The sequence below is a fragment of the Nyctibius grandis genome, chromosome Z (genome assembly GCF_013368605.1).
Source record: "Nyctibius grandis isolate bNycGra1 chromosome Z, bNycGra1.pri, whole genome shotgun sequence".
Taxonomy (NCBI): domain Eukaryota; kingdom Metazoa; phylum Chordata; class Aves; order Nyctibiiformes; family Nyctibiidae; genus Nyctibius; species Nyctibius grandis.
In genome coordinates, this window is record NC_090695.1 from 28,944,700 (window position 1) to 28,970,095 (window position 25,396).

Below are 25,396 nucleotides of genomic sequence, written 5' to 3' on the forward strand. Positions count from 1 at the left end.
ACTTTTTACATTCATGTATAAAATACTTTTTAAGATCTTCTTCAAAGGATTCTAAATAGTAAAAGCAATGACATGAATTTTGTCCCAATACTCATAGTCTGTGTATCATCATTCCTTCAGAGCATTTTGAAGCTTTTTTCAATGTGTTGGTCATTGGCAGACAGCTTACCATGACAGCACAGAAACACTATGCTCGATAGCTAAAGCCACAGACTTAGGTTAAGAAAAGAACCAATCTGTGTATCAGAAATTACCCTCATCTATAAACATCTATTTCTATTCCAGTCCACGCACAGAGCTTTGAATGCGAAAGACCTTTGGTCTTCTGATACACCACTTATACTGCTGAAATGCATTTAGTTTCACCTCATGCTTAATTAGCATGGTAATTGGTTATACAATACTATAAATACCACAGCAATCACACAGTCTGCTCAAAGCAACATCTATTTGAAAAAACAGCAAGCAAAGTAAACAGACCAGATTCTTGCTGTCTTGTTTGTGAATGGTGACAATTCTTCTCTCACTGGAGCCTTCTTGGCTTGCTTGTTTAATGCTGACATCGATGATATCAGGAAAATCACAGTATGTTTGTAAATCCTGCAATAAATATTGGTTACATAATGTCAGTAATAACATAAATAGTGACTAAAAAACTCCGCTTATTTGCAGAATTAGAATTCCTACAACTCTGAACTTGTAAGCTAACAACAAAGAGGATCATAAAACCTTAAATATGCCGTTACAAATAAAGGAGTTTTGTGTTTATGGGACCACCACTAGGGGCATCAATTAAACAATGCACAAAGATCCTGGAACAGTGAATGGAAATATCCGTATATGGGTTGGGGTTTTTTTATTGTAGATATTTCTTTGCTCTGTAGTAGCTTGTGAGAATTAACAACGGAATACTGTGATTAATCTTGGGGCTTTTTTTTTTTTTTTTGAAAACTAATTATTAGCATCCTGATTAAGGAGGTTTAGAAAGCCTGTTAACAATCCAAGATGTCATGGCTTTGTTCAGAGTGATACAAGCCGCAAAATCTGCTACCAAAGAGATGGATGTAGTATGAATGAAGAAAGGGTCTAAGAAAAGGTTCTCCCATCAGCCATGGTCATCAGTGACTATGTAACTTGAAGCACCAATTCTAATTACATGGGAAATCCAAGACACATTTTCCTTTGATAGCAAGTTCAGGTAGTTTTTGATACTATGATATTCTGTACCACTTCCTTCAGACTTTCACAAGTCAAATTACAATGTCATATAAATCATACTTTGTTTTGTTTTCAGTATAACTTCAGATGCTAAGAAACATCCTTAAATAAATGTAGATTTATCTATCTAAAATTATTCTTCCAAAGCAAACATTTTATTCATCAGAATGCCCCATTTATATGGATGCAACATATCCTAATACATAAACAGGAGTAGTAATCGAGGGTGTAAGACTCAGTGGCTATCAGCTAGAATAAATCAGCTCAAATGCATTGAAGTCCCTGATGCTCTATTTGTTCATCCGGAACTAGCAAAACTAATTTCTTCACAATCTACCCCACATATGTCACTCCTGCCTTCAAAAAAATATTTTTTTGTTTTCAATTCAGTATCTTAATAAAGATTTATCAGTATAGTTTGCTGAAACAAAAGTTATGATCACATTTGCAAGCAGCCTTATTCATTTACTAAGTTTTCATAACCAATTTTATAAACAGTTTCTGTATCAGTGAAAATATAAGCAGCCTACAGTGTGTTTCTGTCAGTAAGTGGGGTGATAATATTACTAATTATGAAAAAATAATTTGGCAATCTCTATAGGAAATACGATTAGTTTAAACATTGCTCTTACTAAAGGCTTGTCTGCCAGGCCCAAACAGCATAGTATGCATAAATTTTGTACACCTAAAACTAGAAATTGCAAAATCTGACATTTATGTTAGCTTCTGCCAGAGCAACTGACACTTACGGACAACTTAGGAAAGGCAGAGGGTTGACACACAACAACTATGAATGAAGTAACTGGACCTAATGTCAATCTAAAAATATTCTAAGAACACCACACTTAAAAAAAAATCTAGGTACGTAATCAGATTTTTTTTGTTGTTAAGTATTACCAAAAACATAGCATTTTTACAAATTATTATAGCATGCTGTAAAAATACAACGTTTTCTAGTTTGGTCTTGACTGCTATATATTATGCATAAAAACTGCCAAGGTAACAGATGGAATTGTTTTGGAAAATGGACATGTGCTCCACTTTGCCCTTAACTTTACCTCTGGAAAATTTCCACACTCTCAATTTATACTGCTCTAAGTTTGTATCAGATTCTGGTAAATTCAACAAGATTAATAGTCATGCTGGGAAATCACACACAAAAGAAATAATACTGATAAATAAAAATGCAACAGCACATGATTACTAGACCTTATTTGAACCATTTAGCATCTAATTCCTGAACAAAGAGTATATGGACTCCGCAGTCACAGAAATTTCACTTCAAATTTGCTAGCTCAGACACTGGTAGGAGTCTAACTGGTAGGAGTCTAACTGCTGCAGGAAAGAGGTATAGCGAAACTTACCTGCTTTTTGGAGTCCTTCAAAGCCTGCTTTCAAAGAGAATTTGAGGAGTTTCTGCATTTTACTTATACCTGGGGACAGGGTCATTACTTTTCCACATTGATTTTTTTTTACAGTAATGAAGGTCCAACACTAAATTTTTCATTTGTCAAGCACAGAAGTATGACATATTCAAGTATTGACTTTCTTCTAATACTCCAATCAAAAACTAATTTTAAAATCCTGCACTGTAAGTCAATACATTTCTGTGAGCCTCAGCCATACAGAAATTGTATCATCACTGTGAAATAAAATTTACCTACCAAATTTACCTGAGGTAAACCAGAACTTCTAACACAAGCTAATCACTCTGTTACATGACAAGCTGCACAATTATTAAAATAACAAAAGTTACCTGCTCCGCCAGTGTTTCACAGTCTTTAAGTTTTCCTCTTAGGCACTGAATTCCACCATTTCCAGTTACTACAATGGTTGCAAAACTTTCCTCTCCAGAAGGGTCTCCACCAGGTTCTTTTACTTCAAAAACCTCTGAATAGAAGGCAGACTGAAGGGTTTCCAGATTTATAAGATATTTAAGTTTCAAGTTTCTGGCAGTAGCTTTGCATTGGCCAAACTGTTGTATAAATTTGCGGAACCTGTATCTTATTCTTTTTCGTGTCAAAATGTGGTAGTCTTGGATTTTTGCTCGCACACATTTAGGCAAAAACATTTTGTAGCTGTGAAAACATAACCAGCAAAAAACCTACTAATTTTATCCATTAAATCCAGCAAAGATAATTAGTTCTGTGCTAAACAAGTCGACATGAAAATACCTTTTCCTCTAAATGTAACCTTATTCTTTAAACTGTAGGACAACAAGGATCCTTTCTGCAATCTGTAATATGTTCTTTCAAATACAGTTCTGTCTCTTCTTCCATTTTCCATTTTTTCCCCTGACTCAGTTTCAACATATATTACATCATGCATTTTCCATAATGCAGACATGTCTGTTCTAGTCATTACTGAAGTTCTGAGGTAAGGCAGCAGAAGCTACACAGTGGATTTGTTTGGTGTAGAAGTTGGAAAGAAGATACTGCACAGATAGAGGCAACTACATGGATAGAGGACAGATTTTCTGGCTGAAAATATAGGGGGTAGAATACAACACTGGTTGGTTCTCATTGAAGTTCCTATATCACAGTCCATATGCTATACCAAGGGGCAAAAGAGTAGTTTGTCACCTGCAATGAACTGGCCAATTCATCGTCTCATTCCATTTTTTACACCTCCTGCTAGGTTTCATTAAAAGACAAACATCAAGCAGGGACAGAAACCTACTCAGCTGGAGTAGAAACCGATTAGGTTGATAAATCAAAGTGAACTGATAAACTCGAGCAAGTTTAGCAGAGATCTGCTCAAGATGGTTAAGAGCCTGGAGCACATGACTTGACAGAAGAGGCATAAGGGAGCTTGATTTGTTCAGCCCGGAGAAAAGGCGGCTCAAGTAGGGTGTTCTACTAATTGTCTTCAACTAACAGATAGTTATGGATAAGACTGAATTAGACTCTTTTCAGACATGCACAGTGAAAGGACAAGAGGCAACAGAGGATAATTGGTATCACAGGGGATACCGATTAGATAGGGAGAAAATCTTCCTCAATGAGGGTGATCACATAGAGGACAAAATTGCCCAGAGATATGGTGGAATCTCCATCCCTGGACATTTTCAGAACTTGACTGGACGAGGCCCTGAGTAACTTCATCTAACTTTGAAGCTGGCCCTGATCTGAACCAGGGTTTAGATCTGATGACTTACAGAGGTGTCTCCCAATTCAAATTATTGCTTACACGCTTTCCCACATGAGTAGCTTCTGCCTTACCTCTCAATTAAGAGAACCAAATCCATGTACCCAAAAACATGAATGGCCATCATGATACAAGTGTTCTATTAATTTATAGTTTACACTATAGGTAAGTTTATGGAATCATTATGCTAGAATAAATCAGTTGCCAACAGCTGAACATCTCCTCACAGATATTAATGTGCAAAAATACTGGTTTTAGATATCAGATAGGTGTGATACAATTCTGAAGTATGGAGTCACCTGACTGAATTGTAAATAGCCAGTGGGGTTTGGTCCTTTTCTTTGGCCACTCTCATCATATCCAGAACAGCCATTCCAAGGCATTCTTCTTGCGTTTCGTGAGTAATAGGCATCTGTATCCATCCATCCAAAAAATCATCTCGCCACTGAGAAAGAAGAATGCAAAAAAGCAATTAAAACTGCATCACTGCTGCTCATCAATAAAAGTTTTTTGGGGTGTTGGGGTTTTTTTGGGGGTCCTTTTTGTTTGGTTGGGGTTTTTTTTGGTGGTGTTTTCTCTGTTTTTTTTTAAAGACTGCATTCTTCTGAATTGAAACCCTTTGCTCACAAAAAGCTGTACATGTTCATAATGGATACCAGATACCATCACGCTTAGAAACACTGTTTTCAAAATATTTTCATTTCAAATCTCAAAAAGGTCTGTATGGGGAGGATGTTGTCCTACATTCTGCCAGTCCAAAATGAAAGTCACACTGGAAGACTTCCATACGGTAGTGGCACAAGAAAGGAGATATACACACTCACTGCTCTCCTCACAACTGCCATTTGAGCTTCATCCCTCCAAATACACAATATGACATGGAATTTAATTTTTATCTTGAGTGGGATTCAAGTTGTCCAAAGAGCCTCCACAGTTACTATCAGAAGATGTGAAAGGGAATAAATACTAACAACCTTTACCAATCTGCATTAAAAAACAATCAAGCAAATCATACCTGTGCAAATAGATAAGACATGACAAGATCATCAAGAACAGGGCTTTCTGAACCTCGAAGAATGCCATATCGATATGCTCTGCTGGTGCCATTGCAATACCAGTGGGGAAAATAAAACCTATTAGGAAATATTTAAGCAAACATCAATAAACAGATACCTTCACTTACCAACACCAGACATTACTGCTTTCATAGACATGTAATTAGTGTTGGCTGGTTTGGAGGACCAATATGAAGCCCAAATTAGACAATGGAAGGCTTTGGATCCAGTTCCTGGAGACTTAAAGTACTACAACATTTAAGCAGGGTGATAAGCTGTACTGGTAGGAACAAGGAGCTCTGCAGAGTTATCCTCATGAATCGTAATATAGAGAATTTTGTGTTACTGTCTTCCAGTTTCCTTTGAGACAGTTCCTAAAAAAAATCACTCAGGCCATGTTATGCAATGTAAATAAACAAAATCTTTTACATAAGGAAAACTGTGACTGTAGCTTTAGACATTCACATTCAAAAATCAGGTTAGAGAAAAACACTTCTATTGCAGACATCTGCCTGAGTACACAGGATAATGACGAAGCATTTCAGAACTGCCACTAATTTCAAACAGGCAAGCACAGAGGAGATCTATCATTATTAAGAAAAATATTTTTAATTCTGCTATATTTTTTATTGTTTATTTCTTCAATCTGACATGGCAAATATATGGTATATGGACAATTGATAAAATACATTATTCAAACCTACTCCAATAATTTTGATTCTTTTATCTATCTCTTATCCAGATATCACCAACAATCTGTCCATAACTTCTTAGAGAAACTATGGTTCAACTAAGTATCTTGTTGGTTCTGTTTTCTCACATAGTTTTGTTCTACCATGAAAACTGCATGATATTTGATTTAGATTACCTTAGCCGGTAAATTAGGATGAGTCTGGTTGCTTCATCTACATGGAAGATGTGATTTGGGGGATACCACATTCTCTCTGTTTTACTCATGAGTGCAAACATGTTATGATACAGTGGCATGATACCTAAACAAAGAACAGAGAAGCAAACATGTATAGGGAATTGTTTTCACAAAGAATCAACCTTATTAAAAAAAAATATTTGAGGTTAAAAGTAGCAGATTGGCACATGTTCTCCAACTATTCATTGCACTGCTCTGTCACTGTCAAGAGCACCACAATCATCACCCCATAACCTGCAGACTGTTTTTGCCAGTTTATTTTCACATTCTTCCTTTATGTTCTCTGATTGCAGACTGTGTTCACCTGTTATGCTATACTTCACTGCTAAATTACAAGATTTTCTCTGTATGGCATTTAATACCATGGCTTCTCAGCCTCTCAGTTTAGTAACAGCTAAGAACAGTACATTACCTTTTTCCTTACCTTTTCCAAAAACAGATCTAAGCACTGATTTTAAGATTTTAGACTAATGAAAAATTAGAAGTAAAGCAATATAAAGAAAGCCACCATGACTAGGACAACCACCTGCCGTTTACATTTTAGTAGCTCAGTTGAGAACAAAACCAAACATACATTGTTAGTTAAACAAAAGCGGAAAATATTTTTTCCCCTCAACAATTTGGAATTGTTTTAATGAGAATTGACAAGCAATCCTACTTATTCACAAACTATGGAAATCAGTTGAGCATTGACTCTTCAGCAGCACTAGAATTTTAGTTTGGCTTTGGGACCCCCAGCTGAAAGTACAGCCTAACATAAGACAGATGCCACAGCACTGTACTATGCTGCAGTGTTATGCATCCATGCGATGCCAGTGCTACGATTTGGAAAACAGGTTAAAAGCCTGAGAATTGACAGCACAAAAGGATTAACTTCAACCACTGACAAACACATTTTGAAGATGGGAAGAGATACAGGTCTAGAGGTCAGAGAGTAGGATGAAAATTACAGTGTGAAAGTCACAGTAGGTCATAATGAAAGAAAACTACTTATACATTAAAGCAAGATACTTCAGGGGAAGAAGGCAAAAAATATTGAAAAAATAACAGATAAAGACAACCAAAGTAACTTAAAATTATGTTAAGAGACAAAGGAATTCGGGGAAAAGGCAAACCCTGCCCAAAGACGTAGAATGAAATAATTGAGATTCACAGAAGAAACCAGGAGAAAAAAAAAATCCCTTATTTATTTGTTTCTGTTCTGAGCAACGTCTAGGTAACTACTCAAGGGGGAAGACCCAAATTTCTTTCACCACATCTAAAGTGCATGTAAAACATTCAGTTAGAAATAACTAATCAACTCCACATACAAAACTGCCTAAGCTTGTGGAACAAAAAGTAATTCAGTCTTAAATAACAACTAGCTTAACTTCATTACAAAATGGGGTTTGCCTCTGTAGCAAGCCAGTAAGGGGTCTAGGAGGTCTGTTGTGCAGATGTCAGATTAAACTGCTGAAATCTACAGGCTAATCACCTGACACTTGTTTAAACTAAAGCTTACCAAAATATACCAGAACTACATGTCCTAACACATGATTTTCTATGAAAAGGAGTCATAGACTTACAGGAAACTACAGAAATGGAAAGCATTACGTAAAGTAACCAAAGAGAAACCAAAACTAAACAACCCCCCCCAAGGAATAACCCTGAAGGGATTAGTAACTGAAGGAGCGGCGGTAAATATAGACGTTGCAAATTTATGGTGCAGTAAGACATATTTGATCCATCAGTTTTGAGAAATATCAAAATAACTCCATTTTATGGAGTTAAAAAGAAACCTATCCCACGCAACCAAACATGGTTCTCTGATGTGTGAAGTGGGATCAACTAGATTACATTACAGATCAGTTGTCTATAAAGCAGTAACAACCAGCTTAGCAGTTTTAAGGCTGTGTCATGTCTGTAACCCAAATAATTTCAGATTAATTACAGTGTAATGCATGTGAATCACCAGCCTACTTCAGGACTGTAGCCAGATGCTAAACACCATTCAAGGCAATGCTGAGTATTACGCAGTCTCACTAATACATTTCCCCGAACTATTAACAATCCCACATAAGCACGCTGAACAAGAAAAAATTTCCAAGTCATATTCTTAGATTCAAATGTTAAGCTGCTGTATTTCACCCTATACATTACAGACACCATCACCACCACCCCCGCCTCTCAAAAAAACCACAGCAAAACAAAAAACCCACAGATATTTCAAACCAGATCATATCATTGCCATTCTGAAACTTTAACTATGCAAGGAACATGACTTTGGAATTCCCCCTGCAAATCAGAAATGTTGGCATCAACAAAAAGATACAAAAAATCCTCTCTGCTGTCTTCCTGTGTATGAAAAGTAAACTGTGCACTCATTCATCCCTCATACTTTAGTATTTATAATACCAAATGGTAACTTGTACCTTTCACTGCCAGTGCTCAATGACATAGAGATCATACGCGTTTTTCCAGAAAAGGAGTTACACTTTCTTTTTCTCTCCCCCTTAAGAATTATGCATTTGTGCCAGAATATTGCTATACTTGAAAAAGGTTAACGATTATACAAACAGAGCAAATCCCCTTATTAGAGTCTCAAAAGTTGTCCACTAAAGTCTGGCAAAAGCAGAGAGGCCAAAAACGTCTCTTTTCATGTAATTCTTACCAGCACTATTAATTGCAGGGTCTTTTCAAGCGAATGGTAACTGCAATATTTAAATGTTTTCTCCAGAAACAATGAAAACGAAAAGACTGGGGGTGGGAGTGGAGGTGTGAGGGGGTGGGGAGTCTAAGTCTCCTGATGAAGTCTAGATGTGTCAGCAACAGTGAAAACTTCTGAGAAATTTATTTTCAAGACAAGTAAAATCAGAAAAGCTGTTCACAACAGGTACTAAAAAATCTCCCCTGAATTTCTGCACTGCACTAACCATGCTATCAAATCAATTAATGATTAATTAGAAGAGGAGACAGTGACTCAGACATAATAAAGCAGAATTGTTCTTCACTTTGCTTCTCCAGCAAAGGGTATTAAATAAAGGGGAAGCGGTGTGTTGCGTGCAGGTTTTCAGGAAAGTCTATCACTCAAGAAAAAAAAACAAAACAAAACCCCAGAAAAACAAAAACCCGCAATGGGCAGTTATAATCAATGATAACTCAGAGACGTATGAATTCTGGAAATTCAGCATGCTAAGAATAAATCTGCTTAAAATCCTCTAGCTACTAACAAGGAAACTCCTCTGAACCATACAAGCAAAGAGGTACCATAGATCATCACAATCATCACATTATGCAACCCAGTCACTCCCTTGAAAATGTTAATTGACTGCAGACACTGTCAGTGCTTAGTCACATCAAATGTTTTGAAAAAGTGTTTTTGCTTTGGTATAATTAAAAATTCTCTACTATCTTACAGCTTTCCAGGAGGCACCAGCAGTTTTCAAGGAAAGTACCATGGAACTTCCAATCTGTTAGCAAATCAGATAGGTGAGAATTAAAAGGTTTCTAGGTCGAGTTTCAGGATATCAACATTAAAAAAAACCCCAAAAACCCACACACAGAAGCCAATAAATTCAAGGTCTTTTGTTAACTGCTAGCTGCCTGTAACTCAACAACCGAGTCAGATTATCAAACTGGTTCCCTCTTCAGATTCTAGTTCCATTAAAAAGCTAAGATTTCAGGGTTTAATGATCCTAACAGAAGAGGAGGGGGGAAATCAGAACAAAAGCCTGCCAGAAAATAAAGTCAGATACATCCTACAGAAATTTAGGGTTCATACACACCAGGAGGACCAGCCAAGGCAGAAATGCAAGATGCTAAACAAAACTATGCTCCTTGGTTGACTTTGCCAAAACATTTTTCAATGTACTATTTAAATGTTACAGTTAGATTTAAAGTCACTAGCTCTGCATACTTTGCTACTAATTTGTTAAGATTTTCAAGAACTTGGCACAAATTTATTTGGTTAACATCAAAGCAATGTCTTGCTTATAATTGTAACTGTTTTAACTGTGATTTACAAACTCACTTACCTAGTGTAATATAAAAATATCTTTGTTAACTTTAATTCAGTAACTATTTGGATTATACATACATGTGATGCATATATTTTTTTAGTCATATTATTCAGATGATGGAATAAATCAACAAATTGTTAGATTAAAAACTAAAATAAAATTATTTTTCCATGTAATACTGGTCTTGTGTATAATGTATTATTCTGGTAATGTACAGTGTACATCCCACAGTTGCTTGGTTTTGTGTTTTTGGTTTTTTTTTCAATTACTTTATCTAATGATAAAACCTCCTAAACCCACTTACAAGAGACTGGGCAGTACCTTACTTCAAAATTATTGTTATAGCACAGTTACACTAACATAACATACAAAACATCCTTCTTTCTGTATACAAATAAATACATCCAAGATTCAAATTCAAAGACTTCAGATGTTCCCAGTAGTCTGTATCTGATTCACCTACACCACAACAAAATTCAGTTCATGTTATTTTCAATCACATCTGCTAATTTTTAAACACAGATTTCTAGATTTTTTCCATAATTTACACTTGGAGTAAAACAAAAATTATAAACAAAGTTTATAGTTATTCTGTAAACAATCACATTTATTTATTCTGTAAAATATCACATGAAGCTTGTGTTATCACTCTCTTGCATCAGCTCTGGTGGCTTTCCTGAACTATTACCACTACTTGTGTTCGAATGGCCTTGACTGCTTGATAGTTTTATAAACTGATTGTAAACACATTAAAAACAGCTTAAAAGAGAAATTTCATTTAAGTTTATTTGAGAGAGCGGAGAAAATGAAAGGGTTTAAGATCATGATTTGGGAAAACAAGTCTCTGATACTGAATTTAGAAGACACATCTAACACTGATTCTGTAACATCTAGAACAATTTCTCCATCATATTTCATTTCCGTCATCAGTTAGTTCCTCTAATACACTTTCTGTCTTAGGCTGAAAGCAAAGACTTCCCTTGTTTTTAGTGTGACATTTATAATTTTTTACATGGCAATTAACATATTAGTTAACATACAAAAGCTGAACCATGACACTGACTAGTCAATTTAAACTTAATTTCAAGACGCTTCATTTATTCTTGCATTTCTGGTTAGAAAATGTTTTCCGTATAAAAATACAAACCTACAAAAAAGTTTCATATTTATTATATTTTTCCAAAAACGGAAAGTTGCTTTTAAATAAGAAAAGTCTTAGCTTCCATGTGCATGCCTCAAACTGGCATGCAACTATAGAATAATATTTAGACAGACTAATATTTATATAGCCAATTCATGCCATACACAACAGGCCTAAAGTCAAGCCAGCACAGACTGGAAAACCTTCAATTGTTGGAACTGCGTAAAAGGTACATAATAAGACTGTCTCCGACTGCTGATGTTTGCCTAGATCCAGTCCTGCTTGCCACCAATAACAAACAGTCATACTTTGATGTAACCAGCTCTGCTATCAAGAGATCTAACAATTGCTCAGATCACAGAGAAAGTTCATTAACAATTACCAAGTTTGTTATATTTCGGACATGCCTACTACCTGAACTACTCTTCTTTATAAAGTATTCTGATACACAGCCAACTCCTGAAAGACAAGTCTTGCCACCAGAAACATTATTTGACTGTATAGGCTTTGCAAACCTATATGTTCTGCCATACAACCACAAAACCTCCTAGAAAAAAATCTGAGCACTAATAACTGTTATAAAAGGGAACAAAAATCTGCAGCCATTTCAGCCTTTTCCACCAATTTAGAAAGAAATGAAGTTAGAAATTCCTTTGAGAAAAAGGTTGTATAACATTGGCATAGTAGCTGCCAGGCAGAAATCACTCTTCAGAGGACTTTGTCTACCTCATCTCTACAAGGATAAAGGCTCAACATGATAAAACATTTTATTTATACAAGTAAGTATAAATCACTACTGATATACTTCAGAACTCTGGTGAAGAACACTGAAATAGAAAAACAGAAAAACCAACTTGATAAGGAGTACTATTCATACAAAATTATTTTTAAAAGAGTCATCTAGGAGCTAGATACTAGCTGTACCAGCAAAACAGCAACTGGTACCCCAGAAAGCTAGAAGCCTTGAAAAGGATTGGTGAGGTCTGCCAAAACAAGCAACAGAGTATGAAGTCTTCAGATGACATCACGGGAAACAAGATTAATTGGATTGTGGATTAGCAGGAATTGGATTTTATATGTTTGTGATGTGGGTGCAAAGAATATCACACATGGCCTGGGCTGTGCGTTTTCCTGGGAAACCGGAGATAATGCAGAAGACAGCCAAAAGATTAAAACAGTTACGACATTCAAGCTAACGAAATCAATCAATTTAAGTTTTATCAAAAAGAAGACCTAAAGATAATTTGATTATGGCACATAAGTATCTCCCTAGGGCTGGTGAAGGAGAAATGAGAAGAAAAACATAACTTTAACAAACATCTGAATACTGAACCAAGGAAAACTCAAACCAGAGAAAAAGGAAGAAAAAAGTGGACAAACCAGCAGTAACAGTAGAAACAGCTAATCAAAGTACCAAGGTAGTTACTTTTCCAGTGAATTCAGACTAGGTTGGGAGATCTGGAAGGTCAGCCTTTAACTAACTGATTCGTTACAAGAGTAACTGAAAAATTTGTGTTCAGGTGACTTATTATTCCCCTATCACAAAAAAAAAAAGCAAAGGAAGCAAAGGAAGCAAGGCACAGGATGTCGTGGTTGATGATACAGTATATTCTTTCAAAGAACATGTTATTCTGAGCATACTGAATTTGATGGATACAAGCCCTTATCAGTTTAATATTCTGGCAAGCTGGTACATAAATATCTAAGTTAAACAAAGAAGCATTTTTCCCCACCACTATCTAGTAAAATTGTTCTCTATTTCACTCCCTCAGCAATACCCTCAGTGACTACCACAGTATTTATTTCCATTAAAAAAAAATTAACTATCGCCTAACGTAAAATTTCAATACCACTTTAACACTCAGAAAGCGAAGAACTTCCCCCCCCTGCTGCTCCGCTAGCCTTATACACCTTTAAATGCTGTACCCGAGGCTCTGAACTAAGCTGACAAACCTAACAGAGGCAAAACTGAAGCCCAAAAAACAAGGGCACTAGTGCTAAGAAACCTATCCTTATTACAGAAATGACTATGGGCATGTTTTCTAGAGCAGGGAGACAATACATTTATTTTTTTCTTCAACTGGAGGAAAGAGACTATAGCACCTTGGGGACACAGTGGAAGATACCCGCGAGATCTTAATTTGAGTCACCATCAAAAAGATACCTTAACTTGGAAAAAACTCCCAGGTCCATCTGTCAAACTCAGACCTACAAGGTCATTAGAGCAGCAGAATCTCACACGGCTAAGACTTTGCAAACCACACTACTTCCTCACGGTCTCCCAGAACGAATCCTGACAGCGCTTCTGCTGAACTCATTATATATGTTTATCTGCCTAAAGCTCTCATATTACATGAAGAACAAGTCTACAAACTCTGATCTTAGACTCTGCCACGCCTAAAGAACTCCAAGGAACAACAGGGCTTAAACCCAGAAGAATCTTTGTGAAGCTACCATATACAAGCAAATTACCAACTCACAGCATGCAACTCAGTCAGTACAAGACATTCAACAGTACAGAAAAAACTGACAGATCCCTCCCAAAAGTCATTAAACCCACAGTTAAAAACAGTATAGCAATCAAAAGACAAAATCAGAAAAGTGTAAAATGTTTGGAGATAAAATGTACAGTCAGACTCAGCAGCTTCATATTTGTCACCCACTGGAAAAGAAAGATTTGGAATTACAAGCCTTTCTTTTAAGTTCATTTGCACCTGAAATGTGGCACTTGGAAAGCTAAAAGGCAAATCCAGCCTTGTACCACGGACAGCCCAAAAGAAGATATGGAGAGACTCTGTGTACATGTGTGTGGGAAAGCTAAAAGGCAAATCCAGCCTTGTACCACAGACAGCCCAAAAGAAGATATGGAGAGACTCTGTGTACATGTGTGTGCACATGTGCCTGAGGAACAAAAAGACAGTCACTTTAATATCTGAAGTTCATTGAAATTATTTTTTTTTTCAGAAATTCAACTTACTTTTGCAATGAAAGAAAGATGCATGCACAAAATGCATGCCTGAATTACTTTACTACGGGTCTCAGCACCTGTTCATGTTAAACTCTGGGCAAATGTAACAAGGTATTCTTAGATATAAACATGTTTTATTTATTTATTTCAAATATACTACCTTGTCATTTACTCACTTTATTTCCTAAACGATTACAAAAAGTATTAACCACACACACAAGCAGTCATGTTATATCTAATAGAACAGTTTCCATCTGCAAAGTAATTAAGCATGTATAATATACAATATACGCATAATTTCCAGGACCAATCTGTTTTGCAGGATTGCATCAGAAAGTAATTCAAGCCATTTCCAGCTCCTGCTGTGATGTAACTATCCAAACTATATCTCAGCTCTAAAGGACAGTATACCCTCAAATTATTTGAAAAAAGATGGCAGTCATTTGATCACAATCTCAGTTTCACAAGCATTCTGACAGGAACAGTTTTGCACCCTGGTGCTAATTACTTCTGATAGAACAGAGAAATTAGCATTTCAGTTAAAACGCCACCATTTTCATGACCTCTGGATTATCAAAAACTTTCTGAAAGAACTGAGATATTAGCATTTCAGTTAAAATGCTACCATTTTTATGAGCTCTGGATTATTAAAAACTTTCTTGCATTAAGTTGAATTTCACTGTTTCATTAGGAAAAGTCATGTATATACTTACCACAAGCTTTACAGGCAACAGCACAAATCTCTTCTGCAACATATTCTCCAGCTGGAAATTGAAGGTAATCTCCTCCTGTCTTCCCAGGAGAATGATAAAGGTACACTTGAAGCAATGGTTCTGTCTGCTTGGGTGCACTGGTATTCCCATGGATGTCACCATTCTGGTGGACAGTAGAAGTTGCTGTACCTTCCATGTTTGTCACTGTAAGACAGGCCATCGTTCGTTTTGGTTCTGTTCAGAGCATTTGCCTAAAAGAAATGTAAGGAGTACTTCTTGACAAACTGCATTTGGTTTTGCTTGTAATACTTCTATTTAATGATAGTACCGTTCTGACACAGCAAAAACCTTAACAGCTGAGGACAAGAGAATGGCTAGAAGGTTTACTAAAAGTTGAGTTTCTCCTTGATTTACTGCATAGCCCTAGTCTAAAAAATAACAGACACTATGACGGGTAAAACAAAGACATTAATTGGGAGTCCAACTAGAGGATTTATTACCTCTCACTGGGTTTTAGACAGCGTGCGCTCACCTGTCCAATTGAAATATGCTAGTTAAACCTGAAAGCCAAAATAATGCCTTTAATGACATCTGTGCAATTCATTATATTCCCAATTTAAATGCAAAGATTGCACTGAGAACTTACAAGACAAAACAACTAGCAAGGTCACAAACTGGCACTGATGAAGAGAAGGGTAGGGATAGCATCTTTCAGCTGAGTTTTAGTCTTAAGCGGACACTTAAAAGAAAACGTGCTAACCTAGGTTAGACTCTAAGCAAACATACTTGTTTTGTATCTATGACTGGGAGGACTTCCAAGATCTCCTCCTTTCAGACTAATCATTTAAGTCTATTCATAAGGAAGTCAAGCTAAAAATCCTCTCTGATAAATGTAATCAAAGACTAATAACTCAATATATAACCACAGGTATATTCTGATAATGCAAAAAATAAACCCAAGTTTAAAAAAAAAAAAAGAGTGAGATTGACAGCATATTCCAAAAGTCAGCGAAGAATGTCTTTGCTCTTCTGTGATTCCATCATAATTTTAATCAGTATAATCCATGCTTATGATAAAAGCTTTGATCACAGTCTATATGGCTTGCTTTTATTAAAACTGATTCCAAGTAACTACCACCTGGAATTCAGCATTTTGTATTTTGAAAATGCAGAATAGGTCTAAACAAGACATGAGTTACAAAGATTTGATTTTTTAGAATCATAGAATGGTTTGGACCACAACAAGGTCTCCCTGGGGTCTTCTTTTCTCCAGGCTGAACAACCTCAACTCCCTCCACCTTTCTTCACAGGAGAGGTGTTCCAATCCTCTGATAATTTTTGTGGCCCTCCTCTGGAGTTGCTCTAACCAGTTCACATCTTTGTTGTGCTGGGGACCCCTGAGCTGGACGCAGGACTCCAAGTGGGGTCTCACAAGAGCAGAGCAGAGGAGGAGAATCACATCCCTCGACCTGCTGGCCATGCTTCTTTTTATACGATACAATTGGCTTTCTGGGCTGCAAGTGCACATTGCCAGTTCACGTCTCATTTTTCATCTCCCAATATCTCCAAGTCCTCCTCTGCAGAACTGCTCCATGCATCCCCCAGTCTGTACTGGTAGCGGAGATTGCTTCAACCCAGGTGAGACCTTGCACTTGGCCTTGAACTTCATGAGGTTCACACAGGGCCAGTTCTCAAGCCAGTCAAGTCCCCTCTAGATGGCATTCCTTTGCTCAAGGCCATCAGCTCCACTGCTCAGCTTGGTGTCATCCCCAAACTTGCTGAGGGTGCACTCTAATACCACCGTATGTCATTGATGAAGATACCGAACAGTTAATAAAGATATTGAACATGAAAATATTACTGTTTAACTTAAAAATATGTTTATTGTTTTGTATAGGCAGATGAGTGTTACATTCTTAAAGTGTAATTTTCAACAGCTTCTGTTTCTATGGAACTGTGCTGCTTTATCATAAATGAGTTGTTTGGAACATGATTTTTTAAAATGTTCTGCTCCCAACTATAGTTATTGAGGAAAGGATGAGTGTATGACTATACATTTATGTAGGCTAAAGATGACTTGTGCTACAGAAATGGATCACAGCAGTTAAGTCAGCAGAAAAAAAGGCTAAACAGCTTAAAGGAGGAAAACATTAACTTCATGAACTATGTGATAGACAAAAATATTCAATTACACATACAAGACGTTAAAACTATAGTATCATGATGGTAATTCTAGAGGAAAGCAAAAAAAAAAGAAGAGACAGCATCACCAAGAGAAAAGTGCATCATTTTATTTCCCAAACTATGCAAACAAAGAGCCAGTGTATCACAGACATATAAATCTGAATTTCTAGGTGCAAGAGTCACTCACAGCATTCCTTGTGCCCTAATCTAGGGGGGCATACAGATTCCCTATGCCTCATTCATAGAGCCAGCCACCTTTAAATGAGAAGATTTGTGCTTTCAGATGCAAAGGCAGCACACAGGCAACAACTAAATGCTCAATTAAGGAAAAAAATGCATTTCTCTCAGCCCATCAAGGAATTCATGTTTCTTAGAAGAAAATCACTACCACATCACTAGAAACATGATATTTAAAAGCTTTGTCACTACCTCTGTCAACAACATATAAGATGTAATGTTTGTGCTCTACCACTTGCTTATACAAAACATTCACAGCTTTAATCTCCAGAGGAAGCTGCCTTTAATTACCACAGTATTTTTTTCTAAAATATTCTAATATTAACCCGCTGTTGAATACAAACCTTCACCTGAACTGACAGATCCTTCCATCTTTGTCACTTGGTATTATGTCTATCCAACACTGGAAATATTGTTTATAGAGCTAACTGAAAACCTGGCCCACTTCAAAAGCGAACTAAATAGACATGCTTGTGCCTAGCTCTCCTTCATAAAGTTTGTGTATTTACAAACACATTTGCCATTTCAAAAAAACCTCATCATTCTCTCCTTGTTTCTGTATAAAAAACTCCATAAACCAAAAAGGGAACCTTGCTTAATCATACCTAAGAATGTGAAATATCAACAAAGTGCAGTAAAAAATACAAAGCAAATACTGTAACAGAATACTCCACTCTTTTTGTTGCAGTAATTTCAAAGGTTCTATGTGACAATGTGAAAAATCTCCAGAGATATGATTTGTATAATTGTTTCACCACTTCTTTCAAGTTTGTCTTTTATGTCGAAGTGCGGATGACACAGACAGGTGAAAGCAAGAAATATCGCTAAACCAGTTTCTTCACTGAAAAACAGAAAATGCATTTTCTTGGCCTTTGTCCTATACATCCAAGTAAGCCAGTTCTATGGATAGAGCTTCATATGTGCAGTAATTGAAACACATGGTCACCACTCACCAGTGGTGTGAAAGAGCCCATCATTACCAAAATTGCTTTCACCTGTATTTCTTAGCAGACAAGTCTCCAATTGGACACACTTGGGTTCTTCCTTCTTTGCTGCATCCATAGACCATTGCATCAACACAACAGAAACATTAAACATGGCAAAAAAATTTATTTGCTATTCATCCAGAATATTTAAAATACCACCTATTCTTCTGACCATTGTAAAAGTTGAGCAATTTGAGGCTAAATATACTGGGAGACATTAATCTACCTGTTTGCAGAACATATTTGAGTGTCATTTTCTGGAGCGTACAGAACAGGTTTGTTATCATACTGTAATTCAAAAGAATTTCTGTGTTTGTGTAAAGAATGTAAATGTTCATGTAAAGAATTCCCATAGTTGTATAAAGGGATTTAATATACTCAGAATGGGACTTTTGCAGATAAGTTACTCCCAGTACCACAGAGACATCTGTTTGACAAAAGGGAGCTATGTACCAGGTCCACACATCTGAAAGTCAATGTCTGACAAAATCAAGACTCAGTGAAAGTGAAAAATGGCCTGTCTATTTATTCATGTAAAAGCAATGTGTAACAAAATCTGGATGGAATATAAACATCTTGATGTGGAGATCAAAGCTACTAACTATAAAAGATCTGATTCTGGTACTGATGAGCAGAGGATTTGATCCAACAGCATTACTTTAATGTTCCTAATATGGATAATATTTCAAGTGATAGCTTCTAAAGGATGAGATTAATCATTTCCCATATTGCTCTAACCACAATCACCAGCATCTACAATGCAACATGTTTACATGCAATTCTCTGTTGCTGTCTGTACGTCCAAGGCACCTAACTGAGGATTAATTTTACCAGCCACACTGAGCTGCACTAATTCATTTTTAAGTCAACCAGGAAGAAATTGATTAATAAGACTGAAAACCACCACTTATGCAAGAAATTTCATTAAAATGCAGAGGGCATACAAAATCCTCGTGATTTAGTAACATGCAGCATTCACAGCCCCATTCAGAACAATATTGTTTTCTTCTTATGGACAATTTGAGCTATGGGCTCTACCAGTTTTGTGAAATCTAAACACTGTTCTTGAAAATAATCCTCCCCTACCTTCAGTTTATGTCTTTTTTTTGTGTGTGTGTTTCTAGGGAAACCTCCAGGGCTAGGCTCTTAAGCCATATCACTTCAAACATGCAACTTTGGAGGTTCAAAAAATCAGAGCATTCTCTCACTACAGATAAATCCCCGACTGTTAATTACCTTTTATCAGTTGAGAAATCTCTGTATGAAATATAAGAGTGATGAAGCCCTTTAAATAAGCATGTCACAAGTCATCCACTTGCTGCTGGTATCCACAGGAGGTCAGACAAAGCAGGCACACAAGCAGTGGTGGAACATAATGTATCTGCAATAAAAACACAATATTAAAAAAAAGTTAATGGCTGTGAACAATTCATAATGCATCATTATTTAAGAATTCAAATCTGTGTTTAGGTACAGACAGAGTGATCCACTCCTATCTCATCTGCTCAAATTCCTGTCTTCTTTGCCAAAAGCTTTTTAAATTTAGGGGTTTTTTTAAAAAAAATTTTTAATAACACATTTTTTGTACTGTGATTGCTCCTCAGTTCTAGCAAGAAATTGGTATATGAAAAGGACACCTGACTTGAAATATAATTACCAATTTTTTTTTTGAACTCACCATGTGTTTCTTTTCTGTGAATACAGCACCAATTTAAAAAAACTGTTGATGGCATTACATGAAGAAAAGAGAAACGAAAAAGGAAAAGTAATTACAAAAAGAGACATGGTATGTTCACTTCAGGTAGTAACACCCCCTTTAGCTAGAACAATTAATTCTATTGGAAAACAGACAACAGCCACTCATTTCAATTTACGTGGAAGTTAACACCAAGTGTCTTGTAGCAGGAAGGACAAGGGCACACCCACCCTTGCTCTCTTTGCACAACATTTCTGTGGTTGCAAGAAACACCATTTGAAAGCACTTAAGCACAACAGCACCTTCCTGCACCAGTGAAAAAACTATAAATTCCCTGTTGTGACCCTCCCAACACAGAAAGGTCCCGACAGAGAAAGAAAAATGAATTTTAAAACTGAATAGAGGGGGAAAAAATACAATGGAAGTTCAAGGTGGTCAGAATTCAGAATAGACTCTACAAGTTTTATATTTGATGACTCTTCAGACACATCTCCCTGGACAGGAGAGAAGCAAATCAACACAATTTCCTCAGCACCATGTACTGAGTCTATCACCAATACCCAATGAAAAAGGAACCCATCTCAATGAGCAGTAAATTCAGCTTCTCTCCCCACAGAAGTCAGACTGTTAAGGCAATGACTAGCATTTCTCCCCTTGCAATACTGCCTTTAGAGATAAGCAGTTTTGCCTTGTTTGGACAGCTGTGTATTTTGTGTGCACCTCCAGGGATTCTCCTTCAAATGCTGTCTAGCCAGCCAATTAAGATCTGATCCAAAGTCCAGTACAGTCAATGCCAGTTCTCCAGACCTGTATTAAAGTGCAGGAGGGGGAGAGGGTGGGTTATTTGGGGCAGAGCAGCCTATCAGTGACCTACTGAGCACACATCCCATCCACACTGATCTGAGAGCACTAGCTTCAAATAAAGCACAGAACTACCACCTGCTCATGCAGGTTTCAAATCAAGGGGCATTGCTGGGTACTCTAAATTATCCTCTATTTTAAAAAGTACTGTTCCATGCTCAGAACGGACTTGCATTCATTATTCCCAGTGAGGCTCTGGACTTCGAGCAAAACTGCATGAAGATTTACCTGACTGTAGTTAATGATGTAAGTTTTCCATAAACTCCAGATCAATTGCACAACATCATTAGCTATAGGAGACAGCTGCTGATGAACTGATGGGACAAATCAGATTAAGCTAAGAACTCAAGCTGCTTCTATGCTCTGCCTAGCAGAGCCCAGTGGAATAAGGCTTGCAACATTTTGAATAAGCCTAGTGACACTGTAGCTTGCATTTCAAATGCAAAAATCGGATAAAGCAGCCTAACATCAAGTCTGCCCTTCTTCACATGACAAACAGAAAAATGACCTCCTGCTTATGAAAGAGCAGCTCATAGCTCTGGACAAAAAGCAAGGAAATTTGGAGATGAAAAACTCCCAGTGGAACAGGCTCACAGTGGTTATAGTAATATATTTCCCTGTCTTTTTTTTTTAAGAGTGAGTCAACCACTTTTTCTTCTGCACACATTTACAGACATACCTATTTATAGGATCTGCATCAAGACGTTATAAAACTATTCAGTTCACATACTTTCAGGCTGAGTAAGTCTCATCTGACATAACTTGTTCTTTTAGCAGCAGAGTTGCAAAGAATGTTACCTACATTCCTGGCTGTATCAACCTGACAGTGCACCATCTTGCCAGCGACCTAGCTCCTCCATTTCCTCTTTTCCTCGGATTTGTTCAAGTCTGCACCAGCTTACATTGCTGGCAGCTGCAAGGATTTAAATGCCCAATTCCAAAATGAACTTAGATTCTAACAAAACAGTCAAAATAAATTAGTCCATCATCTCCAAGTTACCATTATCTGCAAAGAACACAATACAGAATTTTTTGTGCAGAAGAGGTTTCTACAACCTGAAACAGTCACTTCTCAGTAAGCCTTAGGAATTCCTATAAATAGTGTTTATTGTGCCCCTGTCACTGAGTACCTTAAATACTCAATTACTAGCAAGAGAGGAGAAATACCAAAATAGCATTTTCTGTTGACAAGTAAGGCCTTGAAGACATAGGTTGTCTCCCAACATCTCAACATGTTTATTGCCAGCAGACTAGGACATCTTGTATAAACTGAAGATGACAAAAATGTGCACACTTTCCATCTGCTTGTACACACATCTCAAGGAATTCGAATGAACATTGTAAACATCAGTCACGGAAGCCTTCCCACATAATGGTAGGTAGGTGGTTAAACTGTAGGTAAGAGACTAGAAAAGTCTCACAAAAAGTGCTAACAGGTCTCACAGTAGTCAGTAGTAATGGGAGAACATCAGTAAGTTCTAAAGTCTATTATGTGTCTTGTTACAAGACCACCAAAATAAATTTTTTACCTCTAAAACCAAGATTAGACTAAGAAGAAAAGTCAGTCAGTTTCTCACTTGTAATTGTTTTGGTTAGTTTGTTTCATTTACGCTTAATAGGTATAGTTCATATTTAATTGTAGTCTTCACAGTTTAGTTTGAATATACAGACAAATGCAGCACAACTAAACTTTGCCATAACATGTACCCAGCATGGCCTGTTACGCTGTGAAAACTTTAAAATCTAAAAAAAAAAGATAACAACAGTATTCATATCCTGCATACAACATGCAGTATTCCTTGCATATCTGGTCTGATTTGCTTTGTGTATGCAAGTTTGTTTTGGCGGGTTTTTTTAAACACAAAAGTATATTAAATTCAAGGAACCAAATGCATGTGCTCCTTTGACAGGCAATAAAGTATTGTATTTTTCACACATCAGCATGTGAAGAAATGTCACTGTTCCTTAATGGACCAACAAGAGATTCTGAAGTCTTTGTTCAGTCAGAACACACTACATCAGCTAGTATTTCACAAAAAATTCTCAGAAACAGATTCACATCTTCCCACCACATATTCACGAGAAAACATTCTTCTGGCTAACTTTATCAAAGTACTCAAAAATACCTTTAAAAAAACTAAGCAATCTGGAAAATCTGAGAACTTTTTCCATTACTTAGACAACAGATGCCAAGTTTACACATAAAGTTAATCTGTGCTTTGAAATGCATCATCTTCTGCATTAAGAAAACTCTTTTTGTCTTTCCCAGGTAATATTTGTTCCAACTTTAAAAACAGCTTTCACGAAAATATAAAATATTGTCTTAAAACGTATTTAAAGATGTTTTGTAGAGAAAGAGTATGTCTTCAGTTTTCGTGGTCTTTTTCTAACACGCTCCACCTATTGGGGATCTAAAAGTTGCCCTGCCACAAGGTAAAGCCACTGACACAAGAAAACAACTGCTCATACAAGAAACAACTGCAAAAAGTTGAGTCCAAAGGAATTTTCCTGTTTTATCAGCTGTACATTAATATCACACAAGGATTTTTAATATCTCAAAATTTGAATGCACATGGTAGCAAGCAGATACAGAAGGAAGATGACAGGCTAACATATCAATGACAAAACATATGCTAAAAAAAGTGAAGGAGCATAGATAACATTTGCTTACGGTTTTAACTTGGCAAACCACTGCTTGTATCAGCAATTCAGTAAGAGTCCATGAACGTTCACACAAGGAAAGAGTCATGATCCTGGCCTGATCCACTTGTGTGACACACAGGGACTAAGTGGATAGAAGCTGTTAGTACAGGGATTTTAATCTTTTCATTCTGATCAGGAATTAAAAAGAATCATGATTTCTTAGTTCTCCACAACAGAATAAAACCCTTGCTCTAGCTTATCCCAGGAAAAAAGTACCTGGGGGTGCTGTTGAAAGGCAGAATGAACAACACATCCTAGAAGCCTCAGGATCACAGTAACCTGTCAAGTAGGTGAGTTACCAGAAAAACAATCAAATCAAAGACCCACCCACAAGCAACAGCTCTGCTTAGGTTCCATCAGAAGTTTGGCAAAAATCAGTCTGTTACGTGCAAAACATTTCAATTTCACCATGCTGATAAATTTCAGCAAAAGACTATTTCATCAGAAAATTTCCAAGCAATTCAAATGGTTGCCCAATTGTTTTGGCAAAGATTATCTCCCGAGACAGTGGCATCTGAGGATCCATTCAGAGCCACCATTATCTGCACAGCTTTATATGCACAGAGGATCTGGGAAAAGTAACCACAATAGGTCAGAAAGACTTTTTGCATGAAGTATGTGAAAAATGTCACCAATTTCCTATTATTCCCTTACACTTATCTCTCAAATGCTTCTAAAGTGATGCAATAAAAGATGACAACAGCAAAATTAGGACTAAGTGATATTTTCACAAGAATGCCACATCATACTAGACTTTGTTTCATGAACTGTACTGAAAACTGAACTCTGTTTAATAGCTCAGACCATGAAATAAGGGGCAACTAGTAGAGCACAGGTCTTCCATAATTGATTCTTTGATTTCTTTCAAAAAGACACAAAAAACGAATTGCCAATGCTCCTGTGTGGACAGAGCAAATGAACTAAAGTAAAAAGTGTTTCTGAGGATTGCTTGCTACTAGTCTCATTCTGCCTCATGGCTTTTGGTTACAAAAAAAATGGAGAACCACTGTCCTACATTAAACGATCAAAGCACTGGCTTCTAGGTAAAAACAACCACCAGTGATTACCAAGAAATTAGGAGACAATTAAAAAAAAAAGTTTGAAAAAAAAAAATCACATTTCAAAGTGGAAAAAATATTCCCACTCACCACTGAAAGAGAAAAAAGTATTTTTCTATTAAAAGGCATTTTTGTCGAAAACACCATCGAGGGGAAAACCCCTTCACAACAACCTCTAGAAAATACATATAACAGTTATAGCTATACTCAAGTTAAAATAAATATTGGAAGTGCAAACAAAAGCAAAAAGTACAAGAGCAACAGCAGCCAGGTAGTCTGTCAAATTGTTTGGCTTTCTTAAACATTGCAAAGATTGAGCTAGTGGGGAGGTGACGCTGGAAGATAAGTTTGAAGAAAGCAAGCTATCCTTTTCCAAATGCAATTCCCAGTGTCATAATTGAAGAGGGATTTGTCAAAACATGAACCAACAGTTGTTGCTACAATACTGCATGGCCAAAGAATAGCATCAACAATTGCAAAACAGATGCCAGTTTAGCAGATGC

General features: G+C 36.7%; 1 protein-coding gene across 6 annotated transcripts in view; it reads right to left on the reverse strand.

Moving 5' to 3' along the window:
* Positions 1 to 25,396, reverse strand: part of JAK2 (Janus kinase 2) — a 96,914-nt gene that overhangs the window by 35,547 nt on the left and 35,971 nt on the right. For 4 of the 6 annotated variants that reach the window (XR_011050042.1, XM_068422514.1, XM_068422513.1 and 1 more), the window contains 7 exons: positions 19,812 to 19,956; positions 15,169 to 15,419; positions 6,289 to 6,412; positions 5,381 to 5,498; positions 4,665 to 4,810; positions 2,975 to 3,296; positions 481 to 600 (listed from right to left, as the gene is read on the reverse strand). Coding sequence is in view for 5 of the 6 variants with exons in the window: in XM_068422514.1 (XP_068278615.1) it covers positions 481 to 600; positions 2,975 to 3,296; positions 4,665 to 4,810; positions 5,381 to 5,498; positions 6,289 to 6,412; positions 15,169 to 15,388 (1,050 nt within the window). In the remaining variant the exon portion in view is untranslated. The remainder of the gene's footprint in view (positions 1 to 480; positions 601 to 2,974; positions 3,297 to 4,664; positions 4,811 to 5,380; positions 5,499 to 6,288; positions 6,413 to 15,168; positions 15,420 to 19,811; positions 19,957 to 25,396) is intronic. The other 2 variants (XM_068422516.1, XM_068422518.1) reach the window with 2 other exon arrangements.